General features: G+C 36.6%; 4 protein-coding genes across 4 annotated transcripts; 1 reads left to right on the top strand and 3 right to left on the bottom strand.

Moving 5' to 3' along the window:
- Window positions 1-35: 35 nt before the first annotated feature.
- Window positions 36-1,657, bottom strand: LOC128389838 (26S proteasome regulatory subunit 4-like). The gene is made up of 7 exons (XM_053349479.1): window positions 1,455-1,657; window positions 1,141-1,395; window positions 963-1,061; window positions 682-901; window positions 409-607; window positions 248-339; window positions 36-192 (listed from the first exon to the last, which is right to left on the bottom strand). Exons 1-7 carry the CDS (start codon window positions 1,654-1,656, stop codon window positions 36-38), a joined length of 1,224 nt encoding a protein of 407 aa, XP_053205454.1. The 5' UTR covers window position 1,657.
- A 76-nt stretch (window positions 1,658-1,733) lies between these two features.
- Window positions 1,734-8,088, bottom strand: LOC128389832 (DNA-directed RNA polymerase II subunit RPB1-like). The gene is made up of 2 exons (XM_053349469.1): window positions 3,226-8,088; window positions 1,734-3,143 (listed from the first exon to the last, which is right to left on the bottom strand). The coding sequence occupies exons 1-2, from the start codon at window positions 7,929-7,931 to the stop codon at window positions 2,165-2,167; spliced, it is 5,685 nt and encodes a 1,894-aa protein (XP_053205444.1). The 5' UTR covers window positions 7,932-8,088; the 3' UTR covers window positions 1,734-2,164.
- Window positions 8,089-8,365: 277 nt separating this feature from the next.
- On the top strand, window positions 8,366-20,885 carry LOC128389948 (neurobeachin-like). The gene is given in 4 exon segments (XM_053349608.1): window positions 8,366-8,522; window positions 8,693-12,077; window positions 13,770-14,003; window positions 14,006-20,885. Coding segments are annotated over 4 exon segments (9,639 nt in total). The 5' UTR covers window positions 8,366-8,498; the 3' UTR covers window positions 20,002-20,885.
- Window positions 20,659-22,564, bottom strand: LOC128389947 (uncharacterized). Its single transcript, XM_053349607.1, has 3 exons — window positions 22,315-22,564; window positions 21,885-22,211; window positions 20,659-21,782 (listed from the first exon to the last, which is right to left on the bottom strand). Exons 1-3 carry the CDS (start codon window positions 22,513-22,515, stop codon window positions 21,480-21,482), a joined length of 831 nt encoding a protein of 276 aa, XP_053205582.1. The 5' UTR covers window positions 22,516-22,564; the 3' UTR covers window positions 20,659-21,479.
- Window positions 22,565-22,828: the final 264 nt, after the last annotated feature.

Raw genomic sequence — 22,828 nt, 5'->3', positions numbered from 1 at the left:
TATGACAACGATTCAAAATTGATTAAATAAAACAATCAAGATAAGTATTTGTTTTCCTTGACAGCGGCAACATTACGATTCCCAATGACCTTGTCCTTGGCCTTTAAAAAGTCACGATTAGTTACACCTCGACGTCGATCCCTCAACGCTTGATAACCCGCCTCAATACAGACCGATTTTATATCAGCGCCACTGAAATTAAGACAATTAGAATCACAATTAACCCTTTTTGATAGACTTTAATTACCTTAATTCGTTTCCCTCCAGAATTGCATCCACATTGATCACTTCGGCTTTCGTCATATTTTGTGAATGAATTTCAAAGATTTTCTTTCGACCCTTTTTTCAGTATATATTGAATAGAAAATCGTTAATTGTGATCAAGTTTTAATCGGAGAAAAATCTTACTTCGTGATTAGGTAATGGTATCTCTATTTTACGATCGATTCTTCCAGGTCTGATTAGTGCTGGATCAAGACGGTCGATTAAATTTGTTGCCAAAATTATTCGAACTTCTCCTCGATTGTCAAAACCATCCAGTTGATTTAAAAGTTCTAATAGAGTTCGTTGGACCTCTCGCTCTCCCCCAGTTTCTGAATTTTGACCTCTGGTTAAAGTTAATTTGGGAGAGAAAATTTTATCATCAGTAAATTGTTACTATTTGAGTGGAATAAAAAAGACCTTTTCGATCCAATAGCGTCGATTTCATCGATGAAAATAATGGCGGGTGCGTTTTCGGCCGCTAATTTGAACATTTCTCGAACCAATTTCGCCCCTTCACCAATGTGCTTCTTGACCAGTTCAGAAGCGACAACATATAAAAACGAAGCGGCAGTTGAATTAGCCACCGCTTTGGCTAATAATGTTTTACCTGTTCCCGGTGGGCCATACAAAATCACTCCTACAATTTGATTTGGTTTGATTGATTATCTTTAATGATTAGATTTTGAATTAAAACTTACCTTTCGGTGGTTTGATTCCAATTGCTTCAAAATACTCGGGATGAGTTAATGGTAATTCAACTGCTTCCTTAATTTCCTGAATTTGCTCATCCATTCCACCTGAGAAATGATAACAAAGAGAAATAGACAATCAGAAACAACAATTAACTGAAAACAATTTCCAATAAAAACTACTGACCAACATCATTAAATGTCTCTGGTGGGGCTTTGGTCAATTTCATTGCAAGAGCGGCTTTTGATGAGAAATCATCAATTACACCGACGACACTGAAATTCCGGAGACTAATTAACACGTTACAATTAGGCTTCAATTTACTTCGATTAACAATTGATAATATGGGCACGAGCCATTCCATGTCATTGAGACCCAAGGTGATGATTGCATGATCGGAGCCAATGAATTCAAGTAAATTAGCAACAATCAGTGGGGATCCTAAAGAAATTGTTGATTAGCAATTAACGAAAACAACAAAAAAACGCTAATCAATTTACCTCGTAATTTGTTAACTAAATTAACCTTTAATTCATCTTGATTAATATTCCGATTGATTTTCAATCTCTTCAAAAATTCTTCTTCCATTAATAACCAATCTTTGATTCGATCCAATTTCAACATTCGCAATTTACACCGATTCTTTGGATAGATTTTCGGTAAATTAATCAGATTAATTTGATTAGAATCAAGTTTAACCATTTTGATTTGTTCCGATCAAAGCTTCCGGTGATTAAAGATCTTCAATGTGATTTAATAATCGGTAAACGAGTTACAAGTTGTGATTAAATGTTGAAAACAGTAAAACATTTATTGATAATTAATTGTTAGCAATGAAATTACACTAATATATACAATTAGTTAATTGTGTTGATTGAATTTAAGGTGAAAATTGATGAAGATAATTAAAGTTGAAGATTGTTAAGTTTTTTTGTTTCATTTTTTCTGTTTTCTTTTCTTAATGAAATTTAATTGTAGTAAATTATTTTTGTCTCATTATTGAAGAAATCAAACAAAGATTGGCAATTGTTGCTTCATCTCGAAGTTTGTGTTGATGATCAGGATTTGGTAAAAGGGTTTAATTGTTAATCATTTTGTTTGTGATTGATTTTTTTTAGAATTTGTTTTGTTTGAAAGTTTTTTTTTGCAATTGTTTATCCTATCATTTTAATGTTTTAATCATTTTTTTAGTGTTTTCTTGAGTCAAAATTTACTCGGCATCTTCGTCTTGTCCTGGATCATACGAAGGTGATGATGGTGAATATGATGGACTTGTTGGTGAAAATTGTGAGCTTTTTGGGCTTGTGGGGGAATAAGTTGGAGATGTTGGACTATATTTAAGAGATGATGGTGAATAACTTGGTGAATAGTTGGGGCTGGTTGGTGAATACCGAGGACTGGCCACCGGTGAATAGCTTGGACTGGTTGGGCTATATTTCGGACTTGATGGACTGTATTTGGGGCTACTGGGGGTGTATTTGGGACTTCCAGGGCTGTAGCTTGGACTTCCAGGTGAGTAGCTCGGGCTGGTTGGAGAGTAAGCTGGACTCGTTGGTGAGTAGCTTGGACTCGTTGGAGAGTATGATGGACTTGTTGGAGAGTATGAAGGGCTAGTGGGAGAGTAAGAGGGGCTTGTAGGAGCATATGAAGGGCTTGTTGGTGAATAAGACGGACTGGTTGGTGAGTATGATGGACTCGTAGGTGAATAGGAGGGACTCGTTGGAGAGTATGAAGGGCTGGTGGGTGAGTAGCTGGGACTTGTTGGGGAATAGGAAGGAGAAGTTGGTGAATATGAGGGAGAAGTCGGTGAATATGATGGACTTGTAGGGGAGTACGAAGGGCTAGTGGGTGAGTAACTGGGACTGGTGGGGGAATAGGAAGGAGAAGTTGGTGAGTAAGATGGACTCGTTGGAGAGTATGAAGGGCTTGTAGGTGAATAGGAGGGACTTGTTGGCGAGTAATTTGGACTCGTGGGAGAATAAGATGGGCTAGTGGGTGAATAATTGGGAGACGTTGGACTATAATTAGGACTTGTGGGAGAGTATTTGGGTGATGTTGGCGAGTAATTTGGACTCGTTGGTGAATATGAAGGGCTTGTAGGTGAATAGCCAGGACTTGCTGGAGACATTGGAGCATAAGCTGGCGAAGATGGTGAGTATGTGGGAGAACTTGCACCAGCGGGACTTGGACTGTAAAAGATAAAAGAAATAAAGAAAAATGAAAATCCGTGAAAAGAAAAATGACAAGAAGATTATCAAAGAGATAACATACATATAAGGCGACGGAGAACTTGGTGATCCACCACGACTTGGCGATGGCCATGAAGGACTGAATCCTGGGCTCATACCACTAACTTCAGACGCAGCCGAGGGTGAGAAAGCTGCACCACCAGGAGTCATTGATGCTCCAACCCCACCATAAGATGTTTGGTAACCTGGAGTAGCTCCTTGCATCCAGGGAGTCATTGAAGCTGATGGACTGTCAGCTGTTGCATACATACCCGGTCCAGCCATCAATCCAACTGGATGCATAGGAATCTCTATACCGTATTTACATTTCTCGGGGTCAAGCAACATACTGAAGGCACCGGTGCCCATTTTTGCCAATTGTCCAACCATAATGTTCTCAGAAACACCCTTGAGATAATCAACCTCAGCGTGTGCTGCTGCTTCAATTAAAACATCGACAGTCTCTTCAAAAGAACATCTCATTAAGGCACCAACATCTTGCCTATTGATCCCATGACGAGTGATGGCCATGAGATGACCTTTAGCAGTCATGACATCACAAAGTAAAGCAAGGTGACGATAATTTACATAAGAACCATCGAAAGAAATTACATGATTCAATTCCTTTTCGATAGCTTTTCGAACAGCTTCAATACCAAGAACTTGGAAAATTTCACAAATGTCATTAGAATAAGTACGAACTGGATCCACGTCTCTTTCGGATAAAACTCTCATCAAAGAGGTTCCATCGGTTTCGAGAAGCCATTCAGCGACCGCTTTATACTCTCCAGTTTCGGTTAGAATGATTCGCTTTTTGTTGTCGGTTGTTGGTAGATGCATGTAGACCTTTATGATTGATTCAATTCCTTGAAGTGTAATATCGGAAAGCATAGAAGCTTCAATACATCTGAGGAAAACATCATCTTCCATTTTGTCAATTTGCTCTTCATCTTCCATCTTTTCATCTGCGTTCATAATTCTGATACGAAGAACCAGTTTTTCAGCGTTGTCATCATTGAAAATACAATTAAGATCATCACCAAAACCTGCATTGATTTTCTCGGCAATTTGTTCCATGGTTAGCTTTTTATCGGTCATTCTTTTACGATCTAATTCAATACGAAGTAGCCAAGGAGAAATTCTTGAGGTATCAAAATCAGGCATTTCGTAATAAACGTTAACGAACTCTTGATCTTCAACAATCACTGAATTTTGAGGATCAGGATCGTAGTAAATGGCAGTGTTGGCGGTCACTTTTCTTAATGTTGTATGTTCGAGGCGACAAAGGACATCTTTAGCTTTCTCGGCATCTCTTGCAGCCGCACCAGTCAAGAAAACGGTGAGCGAGGGTGTTTTTGGTTTCTTTGAGACGTTGATAATTTCTTTAAGTCGAGGTACACCAAGGGTGACATTTTTAGCGGACACACCAGCGTAGTGGAATGTGTTAAGTGTCATTTGAGTAGCTGGTTCTCCTAAACTTTGAGCTGCTAAGGCGCCGACCATTTCACCAGGTTGTACTTGTGCTTGTTGGAAACGAGTTTCAATTTCACCAACTAACCAATCAAACGCTTCGGTTGTTAATCGATATTCTTCTGCAACTTTTTTGGTACATAATGTTGATCTTAATAAAGCTCTGAATAAAATAGTAGCATTGTCATTTGCTTGAATGGAAAGTCTATCATCTCCTGTTACAATAATTAATTTTTTGACAAGATCTTCAACTCCTTCGACAACTCGTAAAGGACTGAGATCAGTTTGACCACGTAGATTAACATGAAATATTTTTTGTGCATTCCAGATCATACGCTGTAAATTACATGGTAAAACTACTTTGCTATCACCTGTTGGGAAAATTTCACGTAAAGTTTCACGATCTCGACGAAGACGTTCCCACTCTTTTTCCAATTCTGAAAGTGAAGTGGTACTTCCAAGCAGTTCCGAGACCACATCTTCAGTGAATAGTTTCCTTAAATATCTTTCATTGGCACCATCAAATTTGAAACGCTGTTCGAATGCTTTATTGTTCGGTTTAAGAGTGGGTAATGATTGAGATTCAACGGCAGTAGCATCTAAACCATCTTCACCATAACGGAATTGGATAACTTGACCATTTGAATTACGAATGGTTCCATCATAAGCAACCATGATGGACTCCATAGCTTTTATCAATCTTCTTTGGATGTAACCAGTTTCAGCGGTTTTTACAGCGGTATCAATAAGACCTTCACGACCTCCCATTGAATGGAAGAAAAATTCACTTGGAGTTAAACCAGCGAGGTAAGAATTTTCAACGAAACCTCTACTTTCTGGACCGTAATCGTCTTTGATGAAATGAGGTAATGTTCTTTTCCTAAAACCAAATGGTATACGTTTACCTTCAACGTTCTGTTGACCTACACAGGCGATAACCTGAGAAATGTTAATCTTTGATCCTTTGGAACCCGCGACGACCATAGCTTTGAAATTATTATACTCGGAAAGTGATCTTTGGGCAGAAGCTCCAGTTTTGTCACGAGCATCATTAAGAATACGGTTAACTTGGTTTTCAAATGTTTGTCGCAAAGTATTACCAGGAGTTGGTTCTAATTCATCGTTGTGAGCTTTTTCGATTACTTCTATCACATCTTGTTTAGCTTTTCGAATGGTACCTTGGATATCAGAGTAAGTTGCTGGATCAGCGAAAGTGTCACCAATACCGATTGTATGTCCTTCCAGTAAAAGCCAATTATTTACCACAGTTTGAATATGACCATAGAAAGCACCAGCGATTTCGTGACCATGTTCATTAAAGACAACGTGCATCAATGAACCGGAAGATTTTCCAACGGTCTTGGCGCAAACAATACCCGAAAGAAGTGCTCCTTGTTCAATTAAAACTTTGGTATCCCCTGGAGATATCCAACGATATGGGCCATCATCTTCATCATCAGGATGTGTATCATGATGACGAATTAAATTTACATTACCAGGAATAATAAGACTAAAAATTTGCTTGCCAGTCCAAAGAGGCTGAGGTTTAATGATTGCTGGCATCGGCATTTTACCGTCCCAAGTGGGCAAGAAACATAATAGATTCATGAACTGTTCCTCGGTCAAGAAAACATCTCTTTTGGTCATTTTTCTAACAGCAGTTAAAGTGTCTTGCACAATACCCATTACTGGTTTATTTGATTGAGGGGTAACAATCATTCTTGGTACCATGGCTAATTGTTCAATCTCGGCTTTGGTTTCTAAACTTTGGGGTACATGCATGTTCATTTCATCACCATCAAAATCAGCATTGTAGGGAGTTGTTACAGAGAGATTAAGTCTGAAGGTTGACCAGGGAAGGACACGAATCCTATGGCCCATCATAGACATTTTATGCAAAGTTGGCTGTCGATTGAAAACAATTATATCACCATTTCGAATATGTCTTTCAACTTTGTAACCATATTGCAAATGAAGATCACTTGATTTAGGGTGAAATCTAAGATCGATTCTTTCACCATTATCTCGAATGATATATTTTGCTCCTGGGTACTGATTATTACCACGCTGAACCAAATCATACATTGTGTCTATGTTAAAAGGTGTTACTATTTCGGGGAAAGTTAAATTTTGTGCAATTGAACGAGGAACACCAACTTCATCAATACGTAAATTTGGATCTGGTGTGATTACGGTACGAGCAGAAAAGTCAACACGTTTACCCATTAAATTACCTCTAATACGACCTTCCTTTGATTTCAATCGTTGTTTAATTGATTTTAAAGGTCTACCAGATTTTTGCATAGCCCTTGGTATACCAGGAAGTTCATTGTCTATCAGGGTTGCAACATGATATTGGAGTAAATTGGTTATATCGGTAATGATTGATGCAGGAGCACCAGTTTGCTCATTCCTAAGAAGTTCATTATTAGCTTTAACTATATCAGAACATTTGTGAGTAAGATCGTCTTGATTACGAGCAGAACCAAACATAACAACTGCTGGTCTAACGGCTAATGGTGGCACAGGAAGAACGGTGATACACATCCAATCAGGTCTAGCGTATTTTGGATCCATACCAATGATGATACACTCTTCATCTGATATGTGTTTGAAAATTTCGTGTACCCTTTCAGCGGTAAGGTTAATCTTTTTCTCTTGACTATCTTCATTAAGATGTTTCCATTCAGCAAAAAGTTCAAGGCCAACACGACGTAAAGTTGGTTGATATCTACCACAACCACCATGTCCAAGTTTTTTAGACTCATTTTCAGCAACCTCAGTATAATCCATCTCTTTAGATTTAAGATCAATATCATCACCACCCTCACAAATATGTTTACTTTTACAGAGATCATAAACATGAGCTAAACGTTTCCTTGGATTACCACGGGTTTCATTTAAAATCTCTTTGATTTTTGGATTATTTGGAGAGACTAAAAGTTTTGAACAGTAAAAGCAAACACATCTAAGAACCTTGAGAATTTTGTTCAAAAATCCACAATGGAACACTGGTTTTGCCAATTCAATGTGACCAAAATGACCAGGACATTCAGTCATATTGCCAGCACAACTTTGACACCTTGATTGTCTATCAATAACACCTTGTCTTGGATCCATTAAACCACCAAGCTTTGGTCTTCCATTTTCATAAATTTCAGGATATTTAATACCACCTTCTGTAACCGACATCCTTTTGATTTCCTCCGGACTAAGTATACCAAATTGTATACGTTTAACCTCCTTCAAAGGAGCCTTTGAGTCCGTAATGAAACTCATGGTGTTGGTAACAAGTGTTGACACACCAACAAAAATATAACTAAATTAAATTAATTCCTAAAATTTGAACGCCGGTTAAATTGTTAATCAAAATAGAGGAAAAAAAAAAGCCAAGAATTAATTCATCCACACAGCATTAAACATAAAGCGAAACTGTTTTGTCCTATAAAACAATCTTGTGATCAAAAGCGGTTCATATGAGCCAACAATTTACAATCAATTCTAAGCTGCCAAAATTGGCTTTCGAATCTCTCAAGTGTAAATCTAACATCAATTCTCGGCTTAGTCGATAATTTTCGGCTAACTTGCACTTTTAGCTTTCTCTCCATTTTGGTTTGTTATTTTCTCACCAGATGGTAGCACTTTTTCACTCGAATTTGGGTGCAAATGACAAGCGACACCTGTTATTTTCCATTGTAACCTTTCAATGTTAATGGATTTTTTTCTTATTATGTATTGGGTAGAGGTCGCTAATTATGCAATGAATACGTTGAAATCCATTGTAAACATTTAATCTTTAGGCCTTTAATTTAGACAATTAACTAATTAATTAGGATTAATTTAAAAATGTCCACGTTACCTGAAGAATTGGTAAGTAAATTGTTTACTTTTAATTTCCATTTCATGTAAATTATTTTGTATTTTCTTATTTTTTTTTCTTTCTCTTTCTCTTTCTCTCTCTTTCCTTTCTTTCTCTTTTTTTCTCTCTCATATTTGTTACTTCCTTTCAATTTTATTTTCTCTTTTTCTTTCTCCTATAGCCTTCAGGTGAAGACTCCACTAATGGTGGTAACTCTGATGACATCCCTCTTAGTGATAATAATCAACAACAACAAGAACAACCGGAATCACCACCACAACCACCTGAACCACCGAGCAACAATAATAGTGAAAAGATGACTATTATTGATGAAACAGAAAACAATTTAACCGATTCCATCCTTCGTCTTCTAACCAGTGATGATATGCAACGTCTCTTGGATGGTGATTGTTTAAAATTATTCTTTAGAGATTATCTTAAACAACTACCTGTTAAATGTGTAGCTGAAGTATTAAGTGTATTGATCGCGGTTCTCAAAAAAAGCCTTCTTAATTTAGAATCTGCGAAAGAAATTTTAATTGATTGTCTGAAACATTATTGTAATAAGTGTATATCTTCATCATCATCAACAACAACATCAAATGGTGAAAACAAGGTGTCAACATCAACCAGTGGTACAGATAATTTGATAAAACATTTTCTTCGAGAGATAATTAACCTTCTATCAAGTTACAGTTGTGATGTAGAAAAATTAAAATATCTCTTAGCCTCATCTCAAGAAGATTCTCGACTTCTCCACATAATAAGAAGTGCTAATAGTCATCAAAAGGGTCGACCATCGTCTTTCTTTGCATTCCCTGGTACCAAAGGATCAGTTTTAGCGCTTCCACCTTTAGTTAAATGGCCAATACAAAATGGTTGGACTTTTATCTCCTGGTTTAGATTGGAACCCAATTCAATCAATTCCCAACCTTACCTTTACTTTTTTCGTACATCGAAATCAGGTGTTGGTTATTCAGCTCATTTTACCGGTAATTGTTTGGTTCTAACGAGTATGAAAATCAAAGGAAAAGGTTATCAACATTGTATCCCATACGAATTTGTACCTTTCAAATGGTATCATTGTGCAATCGCCTATGTAGCCAAGTGGAGATCAAGTGAGATTAAAGTTTTCGTCAATGGTCAATTGACTGCAAACACTGAGATGTCCTGGCAGGTTCAGACTCAAGACATTTTCGATAAATGTTTCATCGGTGGTACTGCTGATCTTGTTTCGGAATCGCATCTTTTCTGTGGTCAATTATCAGCAATATATTTACTCCATGAAGCACTAAATCCAAGCCAAATTTGTGCGATTCATCGTCTTGGTCCAAGTTACATGGGTCAATATCGTTATCCAAATGAAATGGGTCTATTTGATAATATGCCGATGATGATGAAAAAGGTTTTATATGAGGAAAAACTGTCAACCACCTTGATCAGTTTATACACACCGGTTGCTGTTGAAGGTGATACTTTATGCCTTCAATCAGCACCCAAAGGAAATGTTTCCTATTTTGCATCAAGTCCTCATGCAGCTTTATTGGGTAATACCAAAGCAATAACAACCCGATCAATTAGTGATACATTACAATCAATCGGTGGTATTAAAGCTCTTCTGCCACTTCTCAATCGGTTTACCGGTTTACATGGTACCCTTTATCCAGCTGATTCAGAGGCTTGTTCAACGTTAATTGGTTTTATCTGTGATCTACTTGAATCATCACCTCTCTGGTTTGGTAATGAAGTTGTCCAATCTCATGGTTTCGTAATCATTTCCTCCCTTTTAGCCAAAAACCCAAGATACCTGATCAATGAGGAAACTCTCGAGATAATTTTAAATCTAACCAAAACCCTTATGTCCGCAATGTCAACCTCTTCTCTTACAAGCTCAACCGGAGACAGTATACTTTTGAAACAATTAATGGATAGCATTTTGTTCAATTCATCTTTATGGATTTACGTTGATTCCAAACTACAAATTCGTTTATATTGTTACCTGGCCACCGAATTCCTTACCGTAGGTGCTGCAGCCTCTTCATCTTCTACCTCCCTTTCCTCATCATCATCATCACCTGGATCAAACTGTGATATATCTTCAACCGTTACCAGGGACAGTGGCAATGATTCACTGAATAGTGGAAGCTATTCCTCCATGAATACCGGTGTTGGTTCATCATCAGGTGGTCCAAATGGTGGTGTCTCATCTCCCGGAGGTGGTGTTATTTTCAGTGAGGTTCGGCGAATCTCAACTGTCCTACAATTACTTCATTCGCTTAAATATTATTATTGGCTTGTTCCAGAAGATGTTGGTGGTTCACATGATTCCCATGGTTTACCTTCAACAAGTAATATGACAACAACCACCTTGGGAATTTATTCAATTTCAACTCAACCCGTTCAAGTGAAAGCTCGTGAATCGTGTTATCGACCCTCCAAAAATGACCTTATCTCTATTCGTTCATATATTTTATTGTTTATCAAACAATTAATCATAAAAGGAAATGGTGTTCATCATGATGAACTTCAAGCAATCCTTAATTATCTGTCCACTGTTCACCAGGATGCAAATCTTCTTGATGTTTTACAAATGTTACAAACTCTCATGGTTGAACATCCATCATCAATGATTCCAGCATTTGATATGAAAAATGGAGTTCGAACTGTTTTCAAACTTGTGGATTCTCCAAATGAAGAAATAAGAATACAATCAATTAAATTGCTGGGATATTTTCTATCAAGATCAACATCTAAACGAAAACAAGATGTCATGGGTCCCAACAATTTATTTATGCTTCTTCGTGAGAGATTAATTAAATTTACTCCACTTTCCATCGACACTTATAATGCATTATTTGAAATTCTGGTTGAAACACCGATTGAGACAATTCGTTCAAATGGTGCCGGAGCTTTTGGTGGCCTTCGGATTGAAAATCCAATGATATTAAAAGTCATTGCAACTCTGATTACCGATGGTAAAAAGTCATCAATTGTCATCAAACAGTCAACCAGTGATTTGCAAAATTCAACTAAATCCTCATCAGGGTCTCATCATCATCACCATCATCATCAACAACATGGAGAAAGTCGATCTGATCGTAATAAGATTAAAAAATTATTTATCTCTGATTTATGGCGATTATTAGTCAACAATCGAGAGAATCGACGTTTAGTCCTTCAAATGTCCGTCTGGCAACATTGGCTAATTAATTTGGTCGAAGATCGTGCTGATCATGTTGTTCGAGATCAAATTCTTGCAATATTTCGTGTTCTCTTGTACCATGCCATCAAATACGAATACGGTGGTTGGAGGGTTTGGATTGATACTTTAGCAATTATCCACGCTAAGGTTAGTTTCGACGATTTCATGAGCCAATTCGGTGGAGACAATAAAAAATCAAGCAATAACAGTAATCAATTAAATAGTAATAATAACTCGAATGGTTTACCATCATCATCATCAACCACTTCTTCAACAGTGAATAATAAAAGCTCAGGTGTTAATGGTAATGATTCAATTAACAAGTCAAATAATAAGCAAACAGCTGATTCATATGCAAATCAAGGTAAGTTTTTTTTAACAATTTCTAATCCAATCAATCACAATTAGATTTCACAGTTATGATTGTCTCCAGTGACCAACATACTCTTAGACAGAATCAGATTATTATCTCTCTTTTCACCTTCTCATCTTCCAATTTCCTTTTTTTTCTTTTATCACCATCTTCTTTCCTGTCTATTGATCTAGTGGAAGAAGATAAAAATGAAAGAGATGAAGATGATCTTGTTTATAATGTCAGTGGTTACTTGTACTATTTATCTCTCTCTCTCTCTTTTCACATAATATCGTTGTATCAGCATATTTAGTACCAGATTCTTGATATTTATCTGGATTTTGTTTTTCTTCATTGTTACTTTCTACACCATTTTTCATGACAATAGGTTAGAGAAACCTCGATCTTACTCAATTCATTGATCGTTAACTTTGATACATATACAACATAGAATTTAATAGTTGCAAGTCTATTCTATCATAAAAGGTTCTCTCTCTTCCTTTTCCTCTTCTTCTTCTTCTCCTTCTTTCCTTGTTATCTGAAAATATCCTGAAGGGAGAGGTGAGACATGTTTATTCATATATTCCCTGGATTCAGTTGTATTTGTGCGAATAGTTTTTCTTTACCTTCTCCCAATAAAAATATCATTAACTAGTTTCTTTTTCTTTTTTGGTGGGGTAACGTTAGATCGATATAATAGATTCTCTGTTTTTTATCCATCTCATTTTCCTCCAAGATCCTTGTATCTTCACTTTTCTCTATCATCTTTATCTTCATCATTATCCTCCTCATCCGAAAACTTTTAACATGAGATGAATCAACTGATAGTAAATGTAATCACTAAGGGATTTGCCATTGTTTAACCTAATCAATCGTTTGTATGTGAAGAAGGAAGATGATGATGAAAGAGAATGAAGAAGAATATTCAGTTTCTAGGAATTTTGTTATTCTTTTTTCATTTGCTCTATTAAATTTATCTTCATCATTCTCATTTGGATGTAGATCACTTGACACCTTAATTGTTAACTGGTCAGTAAGGATTAGATTTTTTTCTCCATAATTATGTTTTTGGTATTTTTGTTTGGTCTTTCATGATTCTCTGACTTTTTCAGAACAAATTCTTCCCTGGTGAACCATTGAATCCTCTTAAAGTATATTCTATTGGTTATTCAATTGATTAGCAGAAAATTTTGATGACAATCAACTTCTTTGCAGTTTGAATGATAATCTGTTGAATTAAACTACTGTTTAGTCAACTATTTTCGATAAATTATCTCTCTCCTTTGATATTAATTCTCCTGATCTCTTCTTCTCTCATTATTAATTGTGTTATATTAAAATGTTAACTAATATATTGTTATTAGATTTGTCAGTTGAAAATCTAATCAAGAATTAACTTGATTACTTTTCCTGAATCTTGATCATATTTTGTCTTATATTTTCTCTATGTGTCTAAGTAGTTCTTATCCCCTTTTTTGTCTGGTATCATTATTATAATCTACTTTTGATAAATACCTTTTTCCCTTCATTCTTATGATAGTTAATCTTACCTAACTTATTTATCATGATAATTGGATTAACTGTTTGTCTTTAGTTGATTGAGGCTCATTGGTTTTTACTTTCATCGGAATCTGAAAAGCTTTCACTTTGTAATTCAATTATTTTACTAATTGTGTTTCTATTGATTTATTTCTAATGATTTAGGTAAAGAATCAAAATTGTCAACAAATCAACAACAAACTGATACGGTTGATTCAAAGGATCAGGATTCTGACAAAGGTCAGTCATCAGTAACCGTTGCAACTCCTGAGGTTGCCGATGAAGAGGATAGTAGACCGGAAGATGAACGGGAAATCAGCTCAACTTTAGCTGCCACTACCTCAGAACCCATTGAAACGGAAGCTGAATTGATTGACTCCAATTGCGATAATAAAGATTTGCAAGAAAAAGTGATTCAGTAAATGAACCAATCGATCCTGTTGTTACATCTCCATCATTATCTTCATCATCATCAACAACAATAAATGAAAGTGTTGCTCAAAATAAAGATGAACTCAGCAATGAAGGAATCGAGGGTGAAAAAGATGATGAAATACAAATTGAAGATTTAAATTCCTCAGGTGGTGAAACTGTCATAAATAAAAACACTGAAAGTACTCACAATGAAGAAATTGATAAATCACAAGGAGAAATTGATTCAACAAAAGGATCGAATCAACTTGTTTCATCGCCAGAACTTTTATCATCAAATGAAAGTGTTGCTCAAAATAAAGACAAAAGCTCAACAGAAGAGATCAAAGAAAAGGAAAGTGAAAGTATCTCTGGAGGTGAAGTAATCGTCGATAAAGACGATGAAGATGGATCAAAGGTAGAAGATGAGACTGAGGAAAAAAACGATCCATCCAACGAAGCAAATCAACCTGTTATTACATCACCATCTTCGTTATCATCATCACCAACTCCATCTTCACCATCAACAGCTAAACTAGATACAGAAGATGATAAAGTTAAAGAAACTGAAGTGGAAACGGAAGAAAAAGAAGAAAAGGAAGAAAAGGAAGTTCGTGAACCAGTGATCAGTACAATTAGTTCGAGTCAAACTAACAATAAATCTTTAGAAAATGAAGAAGACGAAAAGAAGCCTCAACCTGAAGATACTTCAGACTCCGGAACAACAGAAGCTGATCTTGCTCCAAGTCGAGCTTATCGAAAACATCATCCCAATAGTTTGAAGGAATTTTATACAAATCTACTGCAAGGTGGTCGTCAAAGGACATCAGCGAATTCTGTGCAAGGTGAAAAGGTATCAGTTGGTTCGGCATCAGCAACTCCAGCATTTCGAATTCCGGAATTTCGTTGGTCTCCTCTTCACCTTAAACTTTTGAATGATCTATTCTACTCCATCGAATGTGACCTTCAAATGTGGAAAAGTCAAAGCTCTAAAGATACTGTTAACAGTGGATCGTCTCGAGACCCTGAAAATAAATCAGGTGTCATTTTAACTGTTTCCGCAACTCAATTAGATCAAATTCTTCAACATCCTGATAATCAAATCTACATAATTAACTCGATTCACCTTTTTTCACAACTTTGTGACAATATAATCATTGCTTCAGGGGGTTTATTGCCACTTTTGGCAACAGCAACAGGTGGTAATCATTCAAATTCTGGCAACTCTGCTAACGGTGTTAATCCCGCTGGTACCGGTGGTGAAGGGTTAACTTTAGCTCAAGCTAATGCACTACTCTATCGATTGGTCAACATGGCTGATATATTGTGTTTCGCTGCTACTCATATCGCCTTCTCTGAACTTGAGAGTGAAAAAAATATGTCATCAGGTGGTATTTTGAGACAGTGTTTACGTTTAGTGTGTACAGTTGCGGTGAAAAATTGTCTCGCTGTTCAAAAACATCACGAAGAAAATGGTGTGGGTTCTTTAGATCCACTTAATTTAGGTAAAGATGGTTATTCTCTTGGTACCTCTATCAATGCTGCTGCTGAACTTTTTGGTGATTTTGGTGGTTATCATGGTAATGATAGTGGACGAGGTGTTGGCCATGGTCCAGATACAAGTGACATTATCTTATCCGACATGGCTCCAAGCGCTAATCCCGATCTAGTTTCAGGCTCTTATCTGCCCTTTCATCATTTACCCATCAAAGATCCAAGTAAATTACTCCAAGAAATGGACGTTAACCGTCTTCGAGCCTGCATTTATCGAGATGCTGAAGCTGATACTAAACAATCACAATTTCTTGCCTTGGCGACTCTTTACTTCATTAGTGTTCTGATGGTTTCAGAATATCGTGATATTATTGAATCGAAAAGTGCTTCCAGTGCTAAAGATTCTGGTAAAAAGGTCACCACTGGACCTGGTGAAGGTGAAGAGCCTCACGATGAAGATATTGGAACCTCAGGCCTATCTGAGATTAAAAGTAATCTAAGTAACCCGATTACAGTTAATCCAACAAATATTGGTAACATGTTGACCTCTAAGCTTGAGGCTCGACTTTCATCTATCTGCCCACTTCTTCGGGAGATCATGTGCGACTTTGCCTCATTCTTGTCGAAAACTTTGCTTGGCTCTCATGGACAAGATTTAGTTTCCAAGGAAGCGGTCAGAACTTTCCGCCGTCCCAATGCCAGTCCAGTCGAGCTAGTGATGTTACTCTGCTCTCAAGAGTGGCAGAATACTTTGCAAAAGAATGCCGGTCTTGCATTCATCGAATTAATTAACGAGGGACGATTATTAAGCCACGCTATGAAAGATCATATCGTTAGAGTTGCAATGGAAGCCGAATTCATCCTTAATCGTCTTCGCGCTGATGATGTTTCAAAACACGAACAGTTTTCACTTGCCTGTTTAGAGACACTTGCTGCTCGTGCTCACGAAGAAGCACTGATTAATTCGTTGATCAATTCGGCTAAAAGACGAGATCGAATGATTTTCACTCGATTCAGAGAATCACTTTCACAGCAGCAAAAGCGCCTGGAAATTGATCGTTCAAAATTATTCTATAAACTTGATACCTGGGAAGATGATGCTCGTCGTCGTCGTCGATTTTTACTCGATCCTTATGGAGAAGAGAATGTTTCAAGGATGGAGGCCATCATTAATGAATCGAAAACTGGCAAAGAAGAGAAAGATGGTCAATCCCTTCCAACTCATTTAATTGTTCCAAAGCAGCAACAACCAGCCACAAATCGAACAGAATCTGATGAGGAAACTGAACTTTTCCTTTGGGAATCTGAAGATATGAGCTCATCTGTTAACGGCGACGTTGACGATAGACCAGCCTCAGCTGCTGAATTTGTTGGAACCGTTTTATACTCAGTCGAGTGTAATCTTATTTGGAACATTTATTCAATTGAAGGAACGCTACAAATTACAGCGAATGAAATTTTCTTCGAAGCAATTAACATCAATGACACTCTTTCGGTTGATGGTTCATGTGTTTCCAAACAATCAAATGATGGATCAGGAACAAGTGTCAAAGTCAAATCTCGACCTTCATCCGGAAGCTCACGAGACAAATTACCAGAGGAAAATTTGAAAGGATTGGCGGGATCATCAAGTTCTAAACCGGGTCGAGGTGGTTTTCGTGATTTAGATCTTCGAGTTCTTCGCTATTGTGACCTAATCACCTACAATGGAAAAGTACCTTTCAATGAGATTCGAGCGATTTTTAGTCGTCGTTATTTACTGCAACCTGTTGCTCTCGAAATCTTTCTTGCTCAACGAACATCAGTCATGTTTGTTTTCCCTGATTCAGAGACTGTGAAAAAAGTGGTCAAATATTTACCCGCCGTTGGAGTTGGTGTTAAATATGGTATCCCTCAATCAAGAAGAGCTTCATTGATGACACCAAAGCAGCTCTTTGCAGCTTCCAATATGACCCATAAATGGCAAAAGAGAGAGATTACTAATTTTGAATATCTGATGTTTTTAAACACAATCGCAGGTCGAACTTATCAAGATCTGAATCAATATCCCGTTTTTCCATGGATATTAACAAACTATGATACACCTGAATTAGATCTATCTCAACCCACCAATTTCCGTGATCTCAGTAAACCAATTGGAGCTTTAAACAGTGAGAGAAGAGCAGAATTCATTGAAAGATACAATTCCTGGGATAATAGTCACATACCCGCTTTCCATTACGGAACCCATTATTCCACCGCTGCCTTTACTCTTGGTTGGCTTATCCGATTAGAACCTTTTCATTCGGCCTATTTAGCTCTCCAAGATGGTCGACTTGAAAATGAATCAAGATTGTTCACATCAATTCGTGAAGCCTGGTTGGGGTCATTGATGGGAGGTCATCAGAATGTCAAGGAACTGATTCCTGAACTTTTCTATTTACCTGAAGTGCTTTCTGGAACCTCACCTCGAGGTGCACCAACTAAAAAACTTCGTAATGTTGATCTGCCCAAATGGGCTGATTCACCAGAACACTTTATAAGACTCCATCGGATGGCCTTAGAATCTGATCTGGTTTCCTGTCAATTACATCAATGGATTGATCTTATTTTTGGTTATAAACAACGTGGGCCTGAGGCAGTGAGAGCGGTCAATGTTTTCTACTACCTAACATACGAGGGAAATATTGATTTAAGTACAATTTCTTGTAATGACCCTGCCCTTAAAGATGCTATCGAAGCTCAAATCCGACATTTCGGTCAAACACCATCACAGTTAAGCACCGAACCTCATCCTCCTCGATCATCAGCTCTCCATGTTTCACCTCTAATGTTTTCTCCGGTGATGGATGAGATTTGCATGTCGATAAAGTTCCCCTTTAATGCAGCCATTACCGCCATCGCTGCTTGTACAATGAACACTTCGTCCAACTCAACAGGTGGTTCTTCAACATCATCAACAAACTCCTCTGCCAATTCAACCTCACTGTCCAGTATTCCGTCGTCCATTGTTACCATTAACAGTGCTCAACACTATCACATCCATAAATGGAATCCAAAAGAGTCTAATCAACCCTTTACCCTTGATTCGGCCTTGACAACTTCCTCATCAACTTCGTCCTCTTCCTCTTCCAATAAGCGACATCTTTTAGATACAACTTCTCTTTGCTGTCTATCATCATCCTCGGCTCCTTATTCTCCTCGATATATTGTGACAATCGACTCAAAATATATAATAATGGCTCCATTTTATGACAACTCTTTTCGTGTTTATTCAACTGAAACAGGAAAATTAACCCAAGTCATTTATGGACACCGAGGACTTGTCACCTGTCTTGCTCGAAGCGAATGTAATGTTGCTGTTGATTTTTACGTTGCTTCGGGTTCAGTTGATTGTTCCGTTCTATTTTGGACTTGGAATGCCAAATATGCTCAAATAGAGGGTAACAATGGAGCCTCTGCTATTTCCGGAAATCCTTTACCTAAATTAATCCTAACTGGACACGAATCTATGATTATGTCTCTCCTGATCTCCGCTGAATTGGGTCTAATCTCAAGTGGATCTAAAAATCTGATTCTTGTCCATTCAATCACCAATGGCGATTGTATAACTGCAATTGATGTTCGCAAACGACATTTAAATGTTTCCGATGCTATTAGTTTATCATTTAAACCTTTCGCCGATAATTGCGATGATCCAGTTGATCCAATGGATGAAGGAAACAATAAAAATGTTGAAGTTAAAGTAACAATGGAAGCGAGTATGACCGCCGGTGAAGTTTCAATTCAATATTCACCATCAAAGGAAAGGAAAACTTCTGGTTGCTCAGAAAAATCTTCATCCCGAAGTACCAATTCAAAGGTGCATCGTGACTCAACTGATTCCAATGTTAATTTAAATACTAATTGTGGAGATGATGATTATTTCATCAATAATCTTGTTCTTGCAAGAGAATTAGCATTTATTGTAGGAACTGCATGTTCAGTTGATCGTCCATTATCATCTTCTCCCTCTTCTTCCAAATCAAGTTCATCACTCTTATCATCATTAACGTCAACAATTATGCCCAACACAATCTCATCATCATCGTCCTCAACAGCAACAACAACAACCGTAGCACCAAGTGAACCAACAGCACTTTTGTTTACCTACAATTTGCGAGGTGAATTACATAAATGTATTAGTTTTCCCCGACCCAAAGATATCTCATCTCTCATGATGACCATAACCCGTGACGGAGAGTACATCATATTAAGCGAGTCACCTTATATGATTAAAATTTTACGAACTTTTGATGTGACCCCACTTTACGCGCTCAACACTTCTGACCTTTTAACCGCTTGTCCGAATCCCGATCTTGCCGTTAGAGAAACAGGCCAAGGAACCAATGCGATCAAATCAATTCTTTTAGTTGATTATAAATATCTTCTGGTTGGAACAGAAAATGGTCGATTAATAATTTATAAATTAGACTTTAATCGTTGGCATCATGAGTACTCTTCTCGATATTGATTAGCCAATGTTTCTGGATTTACACAATGAAATTGAAAATCAACTTTGACACTTTACAATTCAATTCCCATTTCCCACCTCGATGCAATTATTGTCTCTCTTTTTTCATCTCAGCATTTTTTTTATTATTATTTTGTCAAAAACAAATTACAAATATTAATAGTATTTAGTGCCTATTATATAATAATTAACATCTTATTTCTAGTCTAGAAAGTTTCAAAGCTGATTGATTGATGAAGATTAATCGACAACCTGTAAACTCATCAATTATTTAGGAATACACCCAAAAGAAAACAATGCTTATCCAATTGAGTCAAATGGATCAAATTGTTAATGTACATTGATGATAATTAACGTGTTTTTTGCTACCATGAAGAAAATGGCAATTGTTTAATTTTCTTATTGATTAACGATTAACTGATTCCTGATTGAAGCATTTATGATTAAGTATTTGATGATTCGGACTTGGTGATCATCTGAGCATTCCCGTTATAATAATAATTTCTGTATAAATAAGACTATGTAATTTTTTTGATTAGTATTTACAAGGAAATTTGAATTAATTACAAATCATTCAATGGCTAACAAATTAAATCACCTGGAGAAAAAGTGATCATGATCAATAATTAACGACAACAAAGCAAAATCACAATTGGAAACTTGGAAATTAATCTGTACTTTTCTTTTCCTCTTCTTCTAAATTAATCCTGATTAACAACCTGTTTGATTAATCAGATTATTACCAATTACGATTATAATTATTATAACATTAATTTAATTTTTTTTTCTTCTTTTCTGTTTCCCTCGATTAACTTTACGAAATTAAATAAGGGTATATTTGGACAAATGGTTATTGAAATAAAACATTTTGTTGTAACAATTTACTAATTATCTTGAAAAAAAAACAATTATTTACACTTGTTGATTAAATAAAAAAGAGAAACTATCAAAGAACTTTGAATAGACCAAATTAGAGCTTTTTCTGTTATGTTTAGTCATTCGAACTCTTTTTTCCTATGACATTCAAGTTCCCGTTACCAGAATCTCGAGAGTTTCAAACACTTCAGGCATAGTCCATTCTCGCTCGAAATGATGATGTCGAAGAACCGCCTGTTGAGTTGGACGAAGTGTTCATTGTACAAGCAGCGATGGCGGTAATGGCTGCATTAAAGGGGAACTTTATCGACATGCAAATCTCATCCATCACCGGCGAAAACATTAGAGGTGAAACATGGAGAGCCGATGATCGAGGAGGATGAGGTTCGGTGCTTAACTGTGATGGTGTTTGACCGAAATGTCGGATTTGAGCTTCGATAGCATCTTTAAGGGCAGGGTCATTACAAGAAATTGTACTTAAATCAATATTTCCCTCGTATGTTAGGTAGTAGAAAACATTGACCGCTCTCACTGCCTCAGGCCCACGTTGTTTATAACCAAAAATAAGACAAATATTGATACATTTTCTATCAAATTTTATTTCAATTTAAAGTCGACGATTTGGACACTTGATGAGGATAATTTTCAATGAACTCTTTGATATCCATTAGTGCCCTTTTCTGTTCTTTAGTTATGCGAACACTCCTAGCATCTGACATTCTTGTTCCCATTACCAGAATCTCGAGAGTTGCAAACACTTCAGCCATAGTCCACTGTCGCCCGCCACGGTTCGCGGTGTTTAAAAGCTTTAATAATAACTCTTTCGAGCAATTACCTTCAATATCATAGTACGCCCTGAATAAACCGATTTCTAAATGCGAAGGTTTGCGAATGAATGAATAATCCTGAAAATTATATTAAAGATTAGAAATGGAAAATTATTACTAACGAAATTCACACAAGTTTATCAAATTTCTCTGTCTGGATCTTAGATTGAATATTCTTACGATTGAGGAGTAAAGTTGACATTGACTTTCAATATCCTCTGTCTTTGATTGAAATTGACGACCTTTTAGCATATAATCGATTTCTGTTTTAGCTCTTTTTTGTTTTTTAGCTAACCCTGTAATTGAACTTTTTGGTAATTTAGTTCCGAATACCAGAATGTCGTACGTTGAATAAATTTGATGTAACGTCCACTCAGGCTCGTTAAAGTCTCGATTCATGTTGATAGACAGAAGAAGATTTTCTGGTTTCGATTCAGGTTCAATTCGGGAAAAATAATCTTTAAATTGAACAAATTGACGATCATTTGGCTTTCGAATTGTCATTTCCTGTAATAAACATATAGACAAAAAAATATATATAACAAATAATCTGTTAATTAATAAAAGAATGGAAAATCGTGGAATTGTGAAAATGGTTGAATATTCTTACCTTAAACGATGGCATTTGGATCGGACTTTCAGCTTTTACGGTAAACTCAGTCTTCAATTCCGTGGCCTGATCTTGATACTGGTTGAATGATTGGTTTTGTGTTTGATTGAATGAATTGGATGTGCACATCGAATTGTCTTCAAGTTTGACACATTTCACACCATTGATCATTTCTTTCATATCATTAGATTGAGAATTCATGTTGGAAAAGGTTGTGCAGTTGAATTATAAAAACCAATAAAATGATTTGCTACAAGGAAAAATATCTTGTTGTTGTTTTGCTACTCCGACTTTCAATAAGCGAAATCTTTTAGGTAAAACTTTTCTTCGCTGTTTATCATATTTTCGGCTTCTTATTCTGCCCGATATATTTTCGATACAATCGACTCAAGATACAAAATAGTGGCTCTGTTTGATGAAATAATCATCATCTCCACAATTAGTATTTAAATTAACATTGGAATCATTTGAGTCACGATGCACCTTTGAATTGGTACTTCGAGATGACGATTTT

Source organism: Panonychus citri, unplaced genomic scaffold, assembly GCF_014898815.1.
Source record: "Panonychus citri isolate SS breed McGregor unplaced genomic scaffold, ASM1489881v1 Contig00111, whole genome shotgun sequence".
Lineage (NCBI taxonomy): Eukaryota > Metazoa > Arthropoda > Arachnida > Trombidiformes > Tetranychidae > Panonychus > Panonychus citri.
Note: the sequence above shows the minus strand (reverse complement) of the source record. Positions and strands in the feature narration are given on the sequence as shown.